Below are 18,602 nucleotides of genomic sequence, written 5' to 3'. Positions count from 1 at the left end.
TGTTCCAGTACCAAATTTCATTTCTACATATTATTTCATGGAATATCAAAATCTTTTTACACACACCGACACAAGTTAAATTCGGTCACAAATCAACGACACAGGAGGGGGGGTTTGCAGACACAGCCTTGGCTGAAAGTGTTTTCTGAAAGAAGGTAAAAAGCAGTATCTCATTTGTTCTCTCTCTCTCTCTCTCTCTCTCTCTCTCTCTCACTCACTCACACACACACACACACACACACACACACACACACACACACACAGAGCACACCTCCCAGGCATACATTCAGCCTACAAGGCAAAAGCATGGTCATCAAAGATTTGATTATAGGAAGCTGCCTTATATCAAGTCAAACGATTGGTCCATCTAATTGAGTATTGTCTACAGGGCTCCAGTTTCAGAGTCCTATCTGGAGAAGCCCAGGGAGTGAGCCTTGGGTCTTTGACATGTACAGCGTGCGCTCTACCATTGAGCTACAGCCCTTGGGGTCTTCCCATAAACAAAAGAGCTTCCCCAAAATGTCTGAACAAGCTGTTCATTGCTACAAAAAAAAAAATCAACTTCAGGAAGGGGGAGGGATGGAACTGGCAACGCAATCCATCTCAGAACACGTTGGCTCCCTGATCATCTTCGCTTCTGGAGACAGCTGGGGTTGCTTCAAGTCGGTCAAGCTCACCCAGCCCAATAAGTGCCGTGGAGAAGCCCTCGCCCTCGCCGCCCCTTGCCAGTGCTGCTGAAATGAATCGAGGAAGAATGTGCAACCCGCAAGTGCGTTGGCATCTTGCAGTCCTGGTTCTCCAAATTGGGAGGGGGGCGTGTAAAGGAATCTTACCCACTCACCCATTTGGACACAACATCCAGTTGGAGAGAGGAAAAAAACAAGAACTGGAATGAAATGGAGCATACTTCTAATACATGCATTTAGGAACAAGATCCAGGAGCCCGTACAGAATAAGAGCTTCTGTCTCGAAACGAAAATAAAACGAATCTGGCTTAGGTGCAATTAAAACATTTTTTTAAAAAGCACAAAAATATCTTCCCATAGAAAATCAACAGCAAAACGCTAGAAAGCAAAATACAGCTCGCTGAGTGCAGTTCATACAAGGGAAGTGCCATTTTAATACACGCAACGGTCAAAACATGCTTTAATTTAATACGCGGGAACTCATGGCAAAGAACCGTTCGTATCAAATTAACGTTGCATTTGGGGGCTTTGGTTTCAGCTGCTCACCCACCCTCAGTCCCAAGCGCTGGTTCAGCTGTGAAGTTGTAGGACTGAGTGAAATATTTATCAATAGTTACTTACTGGTTCGCAACTGAATGCATGAACTGCCAAAAATGTTGTGTTTGAAGTAATATTTGGGGGTGGAGGTTTTACACATGGAATCCTTAACCCAATCTTGCTTGTTTTCTAATAACACTTCAGATTGATGAAGAAAGGAAGACAGACAGACAGACAGACAGGACTACAATCAAGACATTGGATGGGATTTTGGTAAAATGCCTATAAATTGTTGGAAGTTTGCCTTGGAGGAAAAAAAGGGGAAACATTCTATAATGTAGCACTGAAAGATGGGAGGAAGAGAAACACAGTCCATGATTTTTCATTACGCTTTTTCCAATCTTGGCACCCCAAATGTGCCGGGGGGGGGGGGGGGGGGGAAGAGAGAGAACGAAGAGAAAAGAGAAAAAGAGAGGGGGGTGGACTCCATCTAAGCCTGTTCTTGTCCCACACAGAATTGTTTCACTTCGCAAAAGACCCCAGGGTGATAGTTAGTGTGGTTTGCTCCTGAGTAGATAATCTGTATGTTATCTTTATTTTCCATCTGCAAATGCTGCCTTTTAACCTACGAAGAAATAACTCCCGTTTTGAGGATTTAGTGAAGCCTGTGGCATCATCTGAGAGATAACTTCGCCACAACGCCGTATCCCTCAACCCTGCTTACTCTGTTCAGACCTATAAAGGTTCCAGGTGCTCTTGCCACAGCCAGGGGCATAAGGCAAACAGAGGGCAGTGACATTACCTGAACAGACTGTTGCTGCTGTTGTTAGAAAGCCTCCAAAGTCATAGGGAGGTGGTACATGTCACACATTTGTGGATGATGGGAGTTGGACCCCTGGTAGGGAAAAAACACATTAAGTGTTTTTACATTACACTTATTTCAACAGGGGAGGTTTAAATATGTCGTTTACTCTCACACTCGAACGGAAGGGAAGAGTGCTTTGTTTTGGCTGGATCATGCTTAGAGTATCTAATCAGAAGGCCCAACATCCCTCTATAGAAATATGTGATGAGCATGGGTTTTAAAACCTACGTTTTCACCTATATACTGTGAAGGAACAACCATCTCTCCCACACTAGAGGCCTTCAAGAGGCAGCTGGACAAGCATGTCAGGGATGCTTTAGGGTGGATTCCTGCATTGAGCAGGGGGTTGGACTTGATGGCCTTGTAGGCCCCTTCCAACTCTGCTATTCTATGATTCTATGATCTTCACCATCATGTCCTTCTTCCTGGCAATGGATTCCCTTTCCAGCAGATCCCTGTCAGTTGTAAATGTCACAGCCACCACATGGAACTATTCAAACTAAAGCAATTTCTACGCGGTTGGCTAAAACGTGAATGTCTTGAAATGAACAGGCGGCGTATCGCCATTAAAGGAACAAGCAAAAGGACGCCATAAAAATAAGTCCCCGCCCCACAAGTGAATATAATTGGTCCCCCATCATCAAAGTAAACTGCACTCAGACACGATCACTTCCTGTAGTTGATCCTTGTAGTCTCAGGAGTGATAAAGTCAACTGCAAAGATTTACTCCAAGGTTTACTACAAGAGAGGTTTGCGTGTGGATAGATGCCGTTAAAGACAAAAGAGCCCAAATTGGAGACCCACGAAAAAGTATGTAGAACCTTGACTGCTGAATCCATTCTACGGAAAAGAAAGATGCAGAACAGGACTAAAAATAAGCAGAGGACTACACGACTGATTGGAGGGCTTGCAGGCGAGTGCTTCCCTATCAACAGCAGTGCAAAAACAGATACATCAATGCAAGTGGAATCGATTAGCATCAGGGTTTGGTTCTGCCCCTTGTCCATGCAACTGTAATGATGGACTTTGGCAGTCCACCTGGAAACACCGTCACCCCAAGAGGTGTCACAAGATAAAATTCATCGATGACCTTAATGGATAAATATAAATGTCGGCTCTCGGAAAAACGGCGTTGAAGAAGCCTGCTCAGTAGCGCTTGAAGAGTGGCGCGAGCTTCTCAGCCACCCAGCCGTAGCGGCACATGCACGCAATGAAGTCTGTAGGAATGGCCGCCTAGGACGATCTGTCCAAACGGCTGGTCAACATGAACAACGCTCCACTTCCGTAAGAAGTAATTTTAAAAAAAGCTCTCGTTATTGCATTTAGGAAAACCACGACGTAAGTGAACATCCGACTCTTAACTTCGGAGAAAGGAAATGAAACCCGACACATGAAAGTTTTGCTATTTAAGACCGTACGGCATAGCTGGCTGTGCATCTTCCTTACGCTTCCACACTCGGACATGCGCAAATGGATCCAAGGGCGGACTCCGTAGCATGGGCACCGGCGCCCCATCTCATGCTGCTGCTGCGCTTTGCTTGCGATCACAAGCTACAGTGGATGTAGGTATGATCAGCACCTCACACACACACTCTCACACACACGCACGCACATATAAAACGAAAGAAAAAAGTCAGTACATACAATGTATAAAACTTATGAGTGTGCTAAAAACGCACATAAACCCGCTTTTATTTTTCGTACTTCAGAAACGCTCGGTATCTAAGCTCAACGCGCATCTCTGGCCACAGCTGTCCGTCCATACCAGGACTCTCAACTGTCAAGGCAGAAGATGCTGCCATGTCCTCTGGAGGAAGGATTGCTCTCCTGACTGACGGTTCAGAACAGGCTGGGGTAGCGTCGGGAGGTGGAGAGGAGACTGAGATTGAGAGAATCCACGAGACGGGCTTTCTTCCACGGCCCCGCGGCAGTTTCTGCAACCGTCCAGGGGAGAGAGATTTACGCGGACCTGCATCTGTCTCACTGCGGACTTCGTGTGAAAACAGCACGGAGGGGAAAAGAGGGGGAGGGTTCTCCATTCCACGGCTGCTCGTTCCACGTGGAGCCCTTTTACAAGTCCACACAGTCCTCCCCACGGGGCAACTTCAAAGAGCAGCCACTGTGCTGCGAGAGAAAAGCAATCGTGTGATTCCGCCCTATGTCAGGCAACGGGCGAGGTCTGCAATCTCTCCCAAGATGAGGATTTCCCAACAGAGGTTCCCTAACATGCTTGGACATTCGCATGATTGCTGCACCGTAACATTGTCTCCGGTGGGTTTATGATTGTTTGCAAGTGATTATCACCAGACAGATGAACATATGGAGCTGCCAGACCCTGGACCTCAGCATAGCCAGTCCTGACTAGCAGCGTCTCTCTACGGTTTCGGACACGGCTCTCTCCCAGCCCCACCTGGAGATGCTAGGGCTTAAACCCAGGATCTTGTGCATGCAAAGCAAGTGCTCTGCCACTGAGCTACAGCCGTTTCTTTAAACGCAGCCCATGCGGTGGAAAAATTGCAAATCCATGGGCAGTATCCAACGGTGTCGTTCCGCAAACTCAAACAGCACCGGCGGAGCTCTGGCGAAACTTTCCGCCGTGCGAGCGGTTGTGCGTTGCGCTTGCGCAAGCGGTTGCCCAGGCGGAATGCGCACTCGGCAGCACAACTGCGCTGGCGCTAATGGAACTTCCGCTGGACTCGCCTCTTGCGCGCAGTTCGGAACTTAAGTTTCCAGCAGCGCAACGTCATTACCGCTAGCGGAATGACGCAGTTGGATACCGCCCTTTCTGCGGAACTCTGACCAGGAGCCAAACCTCCGCCAAAAGTGTCGACGGGAAGATTCCAAATGAAAAGTGGCAGGGAAAAGTCAGCTGAAACGGGAAGGCACCCAGAGAAGATAGGTATTGAACCACCTTGGTTAACCAGCAGCGCCTCACCATCACCCCCTGTGTTCCTTTCCCGTCCCTCTAGGCTTTTGGCCTTTCATAAGGCAACAGGAACACCTGGAATGAAACCTCCTCCAACTCAACCTGGCTAAGGTCTCCAACTGGGAAAACGGCTGACGTTGGGTGAGCTCCATTCTGAATTATTTACACGCTCTTTTCGAGATCACTTGGTGGGGGGGGAGCTCACCTGACTTCTGAGCGCTCCTAGCTCCACCAATTCCTATCCCAAGTCAGGTAACGATAAACAGAACCAGCGACAACTTTGCCAATGTCAGGGCCCAAGGCAGAGGTGGGCAGAGAAAAAAAAAAGGAAACCGCCTTTAAGTCAGTTCCCAAGTCATGACGGCAACAGGGACTATTAAGAATACTCACTGTTGTGATACCCAGGCCAATATTATTTTCCGCATTGTCTAAATTTAAAATTATAACTTAAGGCTTCAATGAACCCCATGGCATAAAGTAAACAGTGTCAATCTAACTACTTGAAATGAAAACCAGAATTAAAGTGTTAAAGGGGGACGAGTCCTGATTCACCAGGACCCACTAACTGATTTCTCCGCCCCGCCACCCCTTCAAGTTGTGAAGTTACTCCACACCATCTCTTTCCCAGAACCGAACACCGCACCATGCCTCTTAGAAGCCATTTTCTTGTTTGTGGATCGCTGAGTTTAACAGCCGCAGGAAAAGACTTGCGGTTCCGCAGCTAAGCAAACAGGTTGTTCCTTGCTAGCCTACATTTGGATCTTCACACCTGCTTCTAGGGAAGAGCCAAGCGTTCAACCAACCCCTTCACCCTCGCCGCCCCTTTCAAGGCAGTGATGGAAGCGGTGTGAAGATCAAAACCTGTGCCTCGGTGTGTGTTTGTGTGTGTGTCTCTCTCTCTTTCTTTGGCTCACGTTTCTATCTGCCAGAGTTCTGTCTTCTGTTCAAAGGAACACAGAGCAGCACCAAAGTCTAATTTTCTGTGCTTGAGGAGTAAGAATTAGAGCCTGGGGCACTGAGTATCTCGGGCCACTCTATACCCTTCTGTTCAGTATCTGCCTTTCCCAACTGTGGAGCACCAACATCCAAGGAACGTCTCCATCCAATGTACATCTCATGATTTTCTTTTCTGAGACTTACAAGGGGGTGAGGACCAAAAAACAAAAAAGCTATCCACGCACTTCTTCCTCTTTAAAAACAAACGTTTTGTGTGTGTGTTTTAAAAAAAGCGAACGTCCTCTGCTCCTTTTCCACAGCCAGTAGAAAAAGTGCAGCTCTCACGATTCCTTTTTTTTTTTTAAAGAGGGTGACCCGACCAGAATGGAAATGACAGCAATAGCCAAGAGGCACAATTCTAAGCTAGAACATAAAAGTAGTGTTCAAAAAAAAAGAAGGAGAACTAGAGCTTATTTCTGAAGTTCAATCCATGGATCCGTGTCCGTCCGTACCTCTGCTGTGCAAACAGTTGCTCAAAATTTTTTATTTCTGACCGGCAGTAAGGGTTCTTGTTTGTTTGTGCTCCCTTTTAATTGTTTTCCTTTTATACAATGGTGTTCAGAGAACTGTGACTGTGGCGGCTGCCTGGGAGGGTCTCTGCCGGCGTGCATTCGCTTAAGGGCGTCCCGGGAGGTACGAGGAAGGTGCTACTGTCGGCCGAGTCTTCCAGCTCCACCGGGGAAGGGCCGACGGAAGGCGGAAGAGACTCCTCTGTGAGCGGCGGAGATCCGTCCCCGTTTCCTAGTGACAGCGGGTTGTCCTGTCCTGTCTGAGAACGGATTCCATCTAGAAACGAAAGGCGAGGAAGAATCAGAAGCCGGAGGCTACTTGCATATCATCGCCACCAATTATTTACGTAGGACTTAAAAGGTGCAGAGCGGTAAAGCAGCAGTTTCTGCAGCCGAAACTCTCCGCACAGCCTGAGTTCGATCCCAGCGGAAGCTGGTTTCAGGCAGCCGGCTCGGGTCGACTCAGCCTTTCATCCTCCCGAGGTCGGTAAAATGAGTACCCAGTTAGCTGGGGGGAAGGTAATAACGGCCGGGGAAGGCAACGGCAAACCACCCCGCTATAAGGCCTGCCAAGAAATCAGCAGCAAAAGCTGGCGTCCCTCCAAGAGTCAGCAATGACTCAGTGCTTGCACGAGAGGTTCCTTTCCTTTCCTAAGTTCAAATGCTGCTTTGACAGTTCAAGGTTCACTCGCACAGCATCTCAGGTAGAAGGCAAGATACCTGTGTCCTGTTTGAGAAACACAATGTCAGGGGTCCTTCCGCTTTACATCCCGCCAGGCCCCGGTCAACCTAGCTCAGAATTGTCTTCGCAAGGGCCGAGGGACCTTCACACATCGAGATGTTCAATTCCAACTCCCATGAGACCCAGCCAACGTAGGATGATGGCAGTTGTATGGGACTGGAGGACCATAGGTTTCCCAACCTGGACCTACACCAACAGCAGCTGTCTTGGGTTTTAGGCAGGGGTCTCTGCCAGTCCCACCTGGAGATGCTGGCGAGAGAACCTGGGACTTTCCCCAAGGAAAGCAAGCCCTCTTCTGCAGAGTGAAACACACCTTTTGGTATATTACACAAAACAAACGCTTCCCCTTCGTCCATATTAAGAACAGAACTACTATATAAGAACACTCTCGAAGCTTTAACACGTCAACTGTTGCTCCTAACTCAACTGAATTTAAGACGACTAGTCGCCCTTTAGACCGTCTCATCTTTTCTGCCTTTATTGCCAGCACTACATATGAAATGTACCCTTGTAAATCAGTTTCATTTGGGACAAGGCGCCAGGTTTCTTGCAGGCATACAATTGGGATAGTTGATGGATTCACTATCTTATTTAACCAACCCGCAAAATTCCAGGAAAGTATTTTCATGATTTTAGTTGCTCGTTAGATGACGTTCCCTCAATGGGATGTTACCGCTTCTCGACTTTCGTTTTCTTGTAAAGAATTAGCTGCCGCAGGACTGGATACAGCGGCAAAATCTCAGAAAGATGGCATTGCGCAGGACAGCGGGGATTTACCTGGAGGGGAGCAAAGGATGCTGTCTGGGTTGATGGAAGCCTCGTAAGGTGGAGGTGGGTCATCCGGATGCTGAATATCTGGATATTTGTAAGCTGTGTAGGGCGGAGGAGGGTCGTGGAAGTGAAACGCTCCGCCTTCCCCGTCGTCGGAAAGATGCAGCGGAGTGAGTCCAGTTCCAAAGCCGTCTGGGCCATAATCAAAGCCGGGCATCCTGCGGCCCAGGTTGAAGTGGTGCACTGCGGAAGGAAACGGCACACAGAGAGACAAACACAAAAGCCAAGGTGTGTGAATTGTGGCAAGGCCTTCTCTAGGAGAGGACAGGTCATTCTGCAAAGAACGCAATGCGAACTGAGGGGTGGGGAGGGGCAGACTTCTGAATGAGGCTACAGCAGAGGTGGGAGAACCTTTCTCAGGCCAAGGGCGGGATTCTGTTTTGGGGAAGCTCCCGGGACCAATAGTGGGCGGAGCTGGAAAGGAAAAAGGGGCAGGGCCAAAATTGCCAGGAATACCAGCATATTTTAGCTTAGATAACTAAGGAAATAACTATGAGGCTCGGAAGATGGCAACAAGCTCAAGGGCCTTCTCACGGGTGGCCCCCCGACTGTGGAACGAGGTTCCCACCCCAGCCCGCCTGATGCCAACACTGTAACCTTCTCGGCGCCAGGTAAAGACTGCCTTCTACTCCCAGACATCTAATGGCATTTAGGGGCCTATTTTATGCCAGTCATCTAAACAGGTCTAGTCCTTTGTCACTGTTTTTAGCTGTCTAAATTGGTTTTAAAATTAAAACGGTTTGTTTTGTATATGTAAATATTTATGCTGCATTTTTATGTTGCATTTTATTATTTTATGAATGGTTGTAAACCGCCCAGAGAGCTTCGGCTATTGGGCAGTATAGAAAAGAAAATTATTATTATTATTTTATTTTTATATTAGTATTACTATTCCACCCTTCAGCTGTTGGGTGGTATAAAAATGTAATAAATAATAATAATATCACTAGGATCTCAGGGCAGCGTACAGATAAAACCACACAAACAGTATAAAACAATAAATATACACAGCTAAAGACCAATTGAACCTTTAATCAAGCTAAAACCAGTATAGAATTTAAAAGCAATAGAAACAATTTTAACTTGGCGCTGAAATCTGGACAGCGCTGGCACCAGTCAGGCCTGCCAGGAGGGTGCCACAACAGAGAAAGCCCTCTGCCATTTCCCACCACAGTGTATGTCTTGCGTTGGTGGTGGGATGCAGAGAAGGGCTCCTCCAAAAGATCTCAAGTTCTGGGCAGGGATATATAGGGAGAGGCACTCCCCCAAGCCTTACACAGCTTGGAACCACAATACCTTTCGGAACGCCTTTCCCAACATGGACCTACCCGAACACTACGTTCAACATCTAAGGTCCTCCTCCGTGTGCCTACTCCGAGGGAAGCTCGGAGGGTGGCGACAAGAGAGAGGGGCCTTCTCTGTGGTGGCCCCCTAACTGTGGAACAATCTCCCTGATGAGGCCTGCCCAGCGCCGACATTGTCATCTTTTCAGCACCAGGTCAAGACTTTTCCCTTCTCCCAGGCATTTAGCAATATGTAATGAGCATGGGTCTGTTTTTTGGCTCATCATTTTTAAAGTGGTTACAGTGGTTTTAAATGTATGTGTATTTTAATTGTTTTTGTGGTTTGTAATCTTTGTATGTTCTTTTTAAGTGTTTTTATCTTATGTGAACCGCCCAGAGAGCTTCAGCTATGGGGCGGTGAGAAGAAGAAGAAGAAGAAGAAGAAGAAGAAGAAGAAGAAGAAGAAGAAGAAGAAGAAGAAGAAGAAGAAGAAGAAGAAGACAACAACAATTGGAAAGGAGGAGGAGGAGGAGGAGAAGAAGAAGACGAAGAAGACGACGACGACGACAACGACAACTGGAGAGGAGGAGGAGGAGGAGGAGGAGGAGGAGGAGAAGAAGAAGAAGAAGAAGAAGAAGAAGAAGAAGAAGAAGAAGAAGAAGAAGAAGAAGAAGAAGAAGATGACGACGACGACGACAACTGGAAAGGAGGAGGAGGAGGAGGAGACAACGACAATTGGAAAGGAGGAGGAGAATTATTATTATTATTGTTGTTGTTGTTGTTGTTGTTGTTGTTGTTGAGGTCCAAAGGCCAATATTTATTAAAACTTTTTAGAACCCGGGGGGGGCGGAGGGGACTGCACAAAACCACCAAATGATGGGGGAGGGCTAGTTATATAGGTGCATAGGCTTATTCTCAAAAAAATAATAACTGTCTTTTTACTTTACGGTTACATTTTTATGGTTAAATTACGATGATGATGACCGCTTTGATGGTTCTCACTGCAAAGCGGTGTTTAAACTTGTGTCCCAGCTAAAATGGAGGGCATGTGGCCATTTCGGGAACCTAAATTCGGAGGTTCTGAGCCCCTGGGCCTACGACGCCAGGCTACTTACGGTTTGCGCCAATCAAGGACTCAATGCGCTCCCTGCGCCTCTGCCGCAGCCGGTGGACCATGAAGAGCAGCAGGGACAAGATAAGGAAGGAGGAGATGCAGCTGACAATGAGACGCATGCCGCTTGCCATGGAGTCAAATAAACTGTTGCCGTCTGTGATGGGAAACCAAAGTGGGTTCGGTTACAGTGGACGTAACCCTTCAGGGTTTCCCCTCTTCTAAAGCCATGGGGTGGGGGGAATACCCACATATTACATTCTGCAAACCAGGCCTTTTGAGTAGTCTAGCAAAGAGGATCTTAACGTTCCAAGAAGGGTCAGGAATCGTTCCCCTTCCTTGCCCAGGTTTGGAACCCATGTATGGATTGACTTCCCTTGTGTTCAGAGATGACAATGGGGAAACCACGTTGATCGTAGAATCATAGAATAGTAGAGTTGGAAGGGGCCTAAAAGGCCATCGAGTCCAAAAAACCCTGCTCAATGCAGGAATCCACCCTAAAGCATCCCTGACAGATGATTGTCCAGCTGCCTCTTGAAGGCCTCTAGTGTGGGAGAGCCCACAACCTCCCCAGGTCACTGGTTCCATTGTCGCACTGCTCACCATGGTAGTGGTGGTTAGCTTTTGACTGTTCTGGGATTTCTTGGGAGCCTGTAGCTACTGTAGCTCTATGATTTCTGAAATGTGTAACCATTAAGCTTTTGCCTTGAGATTTCCAATAAAGAAGTCTCACTGAATTGGGTGTCCGGTGTCAGTTGGCCAGAATGTGTGCATGCACGAGGAACTTGGAAACATGACAAGTAGGCATATACAGAGGTGGTGATCTTTCAGAGAATACAGTGGCAAACAGGAACCCAGGGTGGTGCAGCTTCAGACTGGGACAACCCAGGTTGGAATCTCTACCTTTCACTGCCTCAGCAAAACCTACAGTCATAGAATCACAGAATAGTAGAGTTGGAAGGGGCCTATAAGGCCATTAAGTCCAACCCCCTGCTCAGTGCAGGAATCCACCTTAAAGCATCCCTAACAGAGGGCTTGTCCAGCTGCCTTTTGAATGCCCCTAGTGTGGCAGTCTCCTTAATTGTTCCAAAAAGGAGAGACGCCACTCTCAAACTGTATTCATGTGAGCAAATTTTTTAAATAAGAGGGATTTCCCCAGGTTGTTGGGGACTTGATGGCCTTTTAGGCCCCTTCTAACTCTTCTATTCTATGATCCTGCTGGAGAGAGGAGTGAAGGAGGAAATATGGCCTCTGATTTCCAGGTAAAGAGATTTCTATAAGCCAAGTCATCCTCTCAATATCGAGCGAATGTGAACAGCACCATCTCCTGGTTATTTTGTTGAGCACCTGAAGTAAAGACGCTATCATGCATTACAGAAAGAAACAATTCCCTACTGACACTGTTGCTCCCACACTGAAGAGTGGGGAGTTGTCTCTTTCTCATGGCACTCTCTTGTAATGGCTGAAGGTTATTTGCATCTGAATATACATGGTAAAAATGCTCCACATCCCTGGTCTAGCTCCTGAGCACATCAGCCACTCATTTCCACTTATACAAGTTTTTTAACATTTATAGGGGAAAAAACACAACCACGGTTCACTCAAGAGTGACAGAGCCCTTGGCTCTACCGCTGTAGCGCTGTTCAGACAACACACTAAAGCCAGGATGGTTAAGTGATTTGAGCTAAACATTATGGCTTAGCGTGTTGTGTGAACTAGGAGTGTGCTTTGCTTCGTTACAGATCCCTGGATCTGAAGGAGAGCAGGCCGATCCGGACCTCCTAAGCCTGGTTCCGGAGCGGCGCGGGGGAGGTCCGGATCGGCCCGAAACGGTTTGCCTGGCAGTTGACAGAACCAATCATTGTTTGTTTTCTCAGTCCCTGGGTTGTTTCCTTTCTCCTTCGCCTGTTCCCTCCCAGTATGCAATATTGTGGCATTGCAGTACTGGCACACAAAAGGTGTGTGTGTGTGTGTGTTTTTACCACTTTTGCCCCCTGCCTCTGCAGCCTGGCAAAGCAACCCACAAATAACCCATTACGCTGGGTTTGCACGTAACGACAATTAAACCAAGATCAGAAACCATGGTTTATCAGACGAAGGTTAAACCACGGTTTATCCATTGGGATGCACCAGGAAACTGTGGTTCAACAACCCCCAGAAATTTTGAATTACGGCATGTGAGAGAAGGGAAAGGAAGGGGAGGGTGGAGCATGTGGGCACAACTCCGAGTTGCTAGATCGAGACTGTTACATCATTCAAGTTTTGTATTAGGAATATTTATTAGGAATTGAAATTCCATAGTGAGAGACGCTTCTCAAAAAACTGGTAAAACAGGGGAGGGCAACCTCTGGCCCTCCAGACATTATCAAATCCTCCCCAATCATTGCCCATGCTGGCTAGAATTAACTGGAGTTTGGAGTCCAATAACGTCTGAAGGGCTATTGGCTGCTGAATGAAAAACAGATTTACTTGAAACCCAGAATCAGGAGGAAGCGGAAGGAGGGAGGTCTAGTTAATTTCTTGTGTTCACAAAGAAAACTCTTACCAGGATCTACACAAGTGAATTTGCAGCACTCCTTGGGATCTTTCTGAAAATGCTGACAGCCCTGAGGCCGCTCACACAAGGCCGCCACACACATCTCCGGCTCACCATTGTGGCACGTGCAACTCAAACAGGGGTCATCTCCTTTTGGGGTGAAATAGTAGCCTTCGTCGACGATATTGTCTTTAATATCCACGCAGGTTTGGCCTGAAACAGAAGGAAAGGTTGAGGGTTCCCATCTTCCCTTGTTAAAGACCAACAAGGTAGATCTTCAAAAACTAGGGCTGTGATCCAGTGGCTCCCCCCATTCGCTCCTGCAAGAAGGAAATGCTCCAGGTGTGAACAGCTCTTAGAATCATAGAATAGTAGAGTTGGAAGGGGCCTACAAGGCCATCGAGTCCAACCCCCTGCTCAATGCAGGAATCCACCCTAAAGCATCCCTGACAGATGGCTGTCCAGCTGCCTCATGAAGGCCTCTAGTGTGGGAGAGCCCACAACCTCCCTAGGTCACTGGTTCCATTGTCGTACTGCTCTAACAGTCAGGAAACTTTTCCTGATGTCCAGCCGGAATCTGGCTTCCTGTAACTTGAGCCCATTATTCTGTGTCCTGCACTCTGGAATGATTAAGCAATATTAATATGTTGTTGAATTTGTTTTGGGTTTTTTTTTTTAACATAGTTAGAAATAATTTTTCTAAGCAAGAAGCATAATTTCTTTGGTTTCAGATGATACATATGTTTTTGCATTATTCCGTGTCCTGCACTCTGGGAGGATCAAGAAGAGATCCTGGCCCTCCTTTGTATGACAACCTTTTAAGTATTTGAAGAGTGCTCTCATGTCTCCCCTCAATCTTCTCTTCTCCAGGCTAAACATGCCCAGTTCTTTCAGTCTCTCTTCATAGGGCTTTGTTTCCAGACCCCTGATCATCCTGGTTGCCCTCCTCTGAACACGCTCCAGCTTGTCTACGTCCTTCTTGAATTGTGGAGCTGTGCATGCTGAGCAAGTGAGATTGAGCAGCATGCTAAGCAGTCTTGACAGTAATTATCATTAGTCAACAAATGTGCACTGGGGAAGAGACCTTTGGGGGGTTGGGGGTATTTCCCCTGGGCTTGCCACGGGTCTCATAATGACAGCAGTGGTGGAAGTTTGTTTAATTAATTGATTAATTAAATTTCTATACCACCCAATAACCAAAGCTCTCTGAGCGCTCCACAAAAATTAAACCCCTGAAATCCAACAGGATAAAATGGAACATAAAACTTCTAGAAGTTTAAAACAGAATAGAAAACTAAGAGTAAAAACCAGCAGCAGGAAAGGGTTGAAAAACGCAACACACATTTGAAAACCAAAACCGAAGAACTAAAAAGCCTGGAAAAATAATTTTTAAAAGGTCTTCACCTGGTGCTGAAAAAAACACAATGTAGGTGCCAAGCAAGCCTCTCTGGGGAAAGCATTCAGCAAACAGGGTGCCACCATGGAAAAGGCCCTGCCTCACCTCATTTGGCGGAAGTACCCAGAGGCGGGCCTCTGAAGATTATCTTAAAGTCCAGGCAGTACACATCCCACAAAGCTGGAGAGGCTAATCAATCAATCAATCTCTCTCTCTCTGGGCTCATCTACACCAAGCAGGCTATTCCACTATGAAAGAGGTATATAAAAGGCAGGAGCCACACTACTGCTTTATAGTGATATTGAAATGCACTGACAACTGTTGGGGCCCATTGACATAACATATACTGCTTTCATAGTGCTATATCCTGCTTCGTGTAGATGTGTCATGGGCCCCAACAGTTGTCAGTGCACTTCAGTACCACTATAAAGCAGTAGAATAGATAGTGCAGTGCCCTTCAATACCGCTATAGAACACTAGTGTGGCTCCTGCATGTTATATACCATTTTCATAGTGGAATGCCCTGCTTGGTGAAGATGAATCGCCCCTCTCTCTCTCTCTCTCTCTCTCTCTCTCTCTCTCTCTCTCTCTCACACACACACACACACACACACACACACTTTTTAAGAAAGCCCCTTTTTAAGAATAAAGCAATTTTTTCGAGCATCTTCAGATGTGCTCTGTCTTGTGAGATTCACCCTCCCAAGCCAGAATCTGAAGCCAGCGTCTGAAACCGGCTTCTGATGACCAGCTTGTTTGAGAGCAACAAGCCAGGAATCTCAGTCTGGACACAGCTTTCACCTCCTGGTTAGTTCTTTATTACGTTACGCCAGTGGTTCTCAACCTTCCTAATGCCGCGACCCTTTAATACAGTTCCTCATGTTGTGGTGACCCCCAACCATAACATTATTTCCGTTGCTACTTCTTAACTGTAATTTTGCTACTGTTATGAATCGTAATGTCAATATCTGATACGCAGGATGTATTTTCATGGTTACAAATTGAACATAATTAAAGCATAGTGATTAATCACAAAAACAATATGTAATTATATATTGTGAAATATTTATTTCTAATTACAAATAAATGGCCATCGGAAATATGTGTTTTCCGATGGTCTTAGGCGACCCCTGTGAAAGGGTCGTTCGACCCCCAAAGGGGTCGCGACCCACAGGTTGAGAACTGCTGCGTTACGCTCTCCCACTGGAGGAGAGCGTAACGCAGGAGAATTGAGCATCATGCACCAGGACACTGCTTGTGAATAATAAGCCAAGATTCCCCAGAATTCTGGCCTACCATTACATGAGAACACACCCAGCATCTTCACTAGGTGGCCTCAGCCTGCCTTCCCCAACTATAATGTAAGCAAACGCTCTTTCGACATGATGTATATACACAAGACGGCCATATATATTATTTTTGCTTGCTCTGTTCCTATATGTTTAGAGTCCATGTGCACCGGACATACAATCCAGACGAGGCAACTCACTTCTTTTGCAAAGGAAGGGAGATTTCTCATAGCAGTTTTCAGCATACCAGCTGTGAAAACCGCGGTGGCGAAGGGTCGGGAAGTGGGAACACTGGAACTGGGCGCAAAGGATGTTTTCGTTATCAGACACAGATGTACTAAACGTGGGATTAGGGGGCAGAAAGACTTCTGATGAACCTGGAACGACAAAACGTATCACCGCAGCGGTTATATACACACAGGCTCAGTAGACAAAATTCTGCCTAAAAGCGAAAGCTGTTGATGCCATGCACAGTAAGAACATAAGAAGAGCCGTGTTGGATCAGACCAAGGGTCCATCTACTCCAGCATTCTGTTCACACAGTGGCCAACCAGCCGTCGGCCAGGCCCCGCACACTCAGGTCCTCTGGGGTGAACTTACTTCAGTCAGCTAAAACTAGGCTGACATCAGTTTCCCAGAGGACCTTTTCTTCTGTCGCCCCCAGTTTGTGGAACGGCCTGCCGGAGGAGATTCGTAAAATTAACTCTCTGTGTGATTTTAAGGCAGCTTTAAAGACTAGCCTTTTCCGGCAGGCCTATCCAGATCAATGTTAAATCATGATTTTTAAGGATGTATTGATTTCTGTTCTAATGTTGTTCCCCGCCTCAATCCAAAGGGAGAGGCGGGTAAGAAATAAATAAATATATTATTGTTGTTATTATTATTATTACCGTATTTCTTCGATTCTAAGACACACTTTTTTCCCTAAAGTAACAGCTCTAAAAATTGGGTGCGCCTTAGATTCAATGGCGCCTTAGAATCGAAGAAATACGGTAATTACATTTGTCGAGTCTGCAGCGGGACAGGCGGGGAAAGAGGGTAGGGGGTGAAAAGCGAGCGAGAGAGAAGGGAGTGGAGAGAGAAGCGGGGGGGGGAGAGGGGCAACGTCTCGGAGCATCTCAAACGTTGCCGCCGGGAGCCGGCCGGGAGGGACCCCAGCTCCGGCAGGCCAGCGAGCTTCCAAAGAGCTCGGCCTCGCCTCTGTTAAGGAGATGGGAAGCGGAAGAAACACCTGAGCAGCGCTGGTTGGGCTCACCCACCCGCCCACCCCCTCCCGTCCATGTGAATGGTGCAGACCAGCTTTTGAATGCATGTGTGGCTGTCCGTTCCCAGACAGGGGACGATTGGTTCCTGCTTCCCATTCATGTAACCTGCCTCTATGCGTGTGTGTGTGGGTGCGCGCGCGTGTGTCTGTGTCTCGCTCGCTCCCTGTTCCTCTCCCTCTCCGCTGCGTGTATGTACCGTAAAATTGCTTTGCTGGCTGATTGGAGAAATTTATTTTTTCTTCGAATCAAAGCTTTTTTTCCCTGTTGGTGGCACTGAAATTAGTGTGCGCCTTAGATTCGATGGCGTCTTACAATCGAAGAAATACGGTATTATTATTATAGCAGGACATGGTGCAATGGCACCCTCCCACCCATGTTCCCTAGCAACTGGTGCACATAGGCTCACTGGCTCTGATGCTGGAGGTTGCTCTTAGCCATCAGGGCTAGTAGCCGTTGATAGCCTTCTCGTCCAGGAATTTCTCCAACCCCCTTTCCAAGCCTCCGTCTGATCCAGCAGGGCTCTTCTTATGTTCTAAACCTTCAAGATTTACTTTATAGATCTAAAGTCTATCGCCCTTGTCGCCCCTCCAAAAAGGTAATCCATATGGAAGCATATATATGGATATGTTAAGCCCACATATCAAAACCCCTGACTTTGATTTGTCGTGTTATAACAAATGAGTGTTTTCTTTCATACAAAATGTTCCTCTCTTTCAGCAGCTCTACCAACAGATGGCAGTAAAGTTGTTAGTTTTTGAAGAAAACGTCTGCAACCCCGGTGATATATATAATTTTCATTTATGCTCACATATCATGGGAACATATCCCATTCACAACCCCAATGCAAGAGATGTACAAAATAGCACTGGTCCAATTAGTTGCCAGATTTATAATAGAAATGCTCACAAGTACAATTGTGCCAATTGGTTTACATATGTACATAATCCCTTAGTTTCAAAACAACTGTATCAGTTATGCTGGTCTATTTATAACAACAACTCTAACAGTTATGTCTGATCTCTTTCACAACAACTATATAGAGGTTAGATATAAACTTTACTCAATGGGAAGGACTGTGCACATTTCAGTGAGCGCTTTTTTTTTAAGTGCACTTTCCCCTTCCAAGGTAAATTTAAAAATACTGCAAACTTAGGAAATGAGGCAAGTGGAGCTTCAAGGTGGTATTTAGAGAATCTGAGTGAACCCAAAAATCTCAGCTTACAGAACACACAGAATCATAGAATAGTAGAGTTGGAAGGGGCCTAAAAGGTCATTGAGTCCAACCCCCTGCTCAATGCAGGATTCCACCTTCAAGCATCCCTGACAGATGGCTGTCCAGCTGCCTCTTGAATGTCTCTAGTGTGGGAGAGCCCACAACCTCCCTAGGTCATTGGTTCCATTGTCATACTGCTCTAACAGTCAGGACGTTTTTCCTGATGTCCAGTCTTGTACCAGAGTTAAACAAAATGCTGAATAGTGGTTAGATTTTCTATGACTGTGTTGACATGTTAACCACCAAAAACATGTGATTCAATTCACGGACAGGAAGTCTGGTCAGGTTGAGATTATCCTTATAGACCACAGCTACTTCCTGCCACCCCGCCCTCGCCCACTTTCCCTAACAGTAGAA

The 18,602-nt window shown here is 46.7% G+C and overlaps 1 protein-coding gene across 7 annotated transcripts in view; it reads right to left on the bottom strand.

The window, feature by feature from the left end:
- Window positions 1-214: 214 nt before the first annotated feature.
- Window positions 215-18,602, bottom strand: part of DGCR2 (DiGeorge syndrome critical region gene 2) — a 64,405-nt gene continuing 46,017 nt past the window's right edge. For all 7 annotated transcript variants that reach the window (XM_063144294.1, XM_063144295.1, XM_063144296.1 and 4 more), the window contains 5 exons: window positions 15,908-16,084; window positions 13,032-13,235; window positions 10,491-10,643; window positions 8,039-8,275; window positions 215-6,796 (listed from right to left, as the gene is read on the bottom strand). In XM_063144294.1, coding sequence (XP_063000364.1) covers window positions 6,555-6,796; window positions 8,039-8,275; window positions 10,491-10,643; window positions 13,032-13,235; window positions 15,908-16,084 — 1,013 coding nt within the window. In that variant the 3' untranslated portion in view covers window positions 215-6,554. The remainder of the gene's footprint in view (window positions 6,797-8,038; window positions 8,276-10,490; window positions 10,644-13,031; window positions 13,236-15,907; window positions 16,085-18,602) is intronic.

Source organism: Elgaria multicarinata, chromosome 18, assembly GCF_023053635.1.
Source record: "Elgaria multicarinata webbii isolate HBS135686 ecotype San Diego chromosome 18, rElgMul1.1.pri, whole genome shotgun sequence".
Lineage (NCBI taxonomy): Eukaryota > Metazoa > Chordata > Lepidosauria > Squamata > Anguidae > Elgaria > Elgaria multicarinata.
This window is presented reverse-complemented; position numbering and strand designations above follow the sequence as displayed.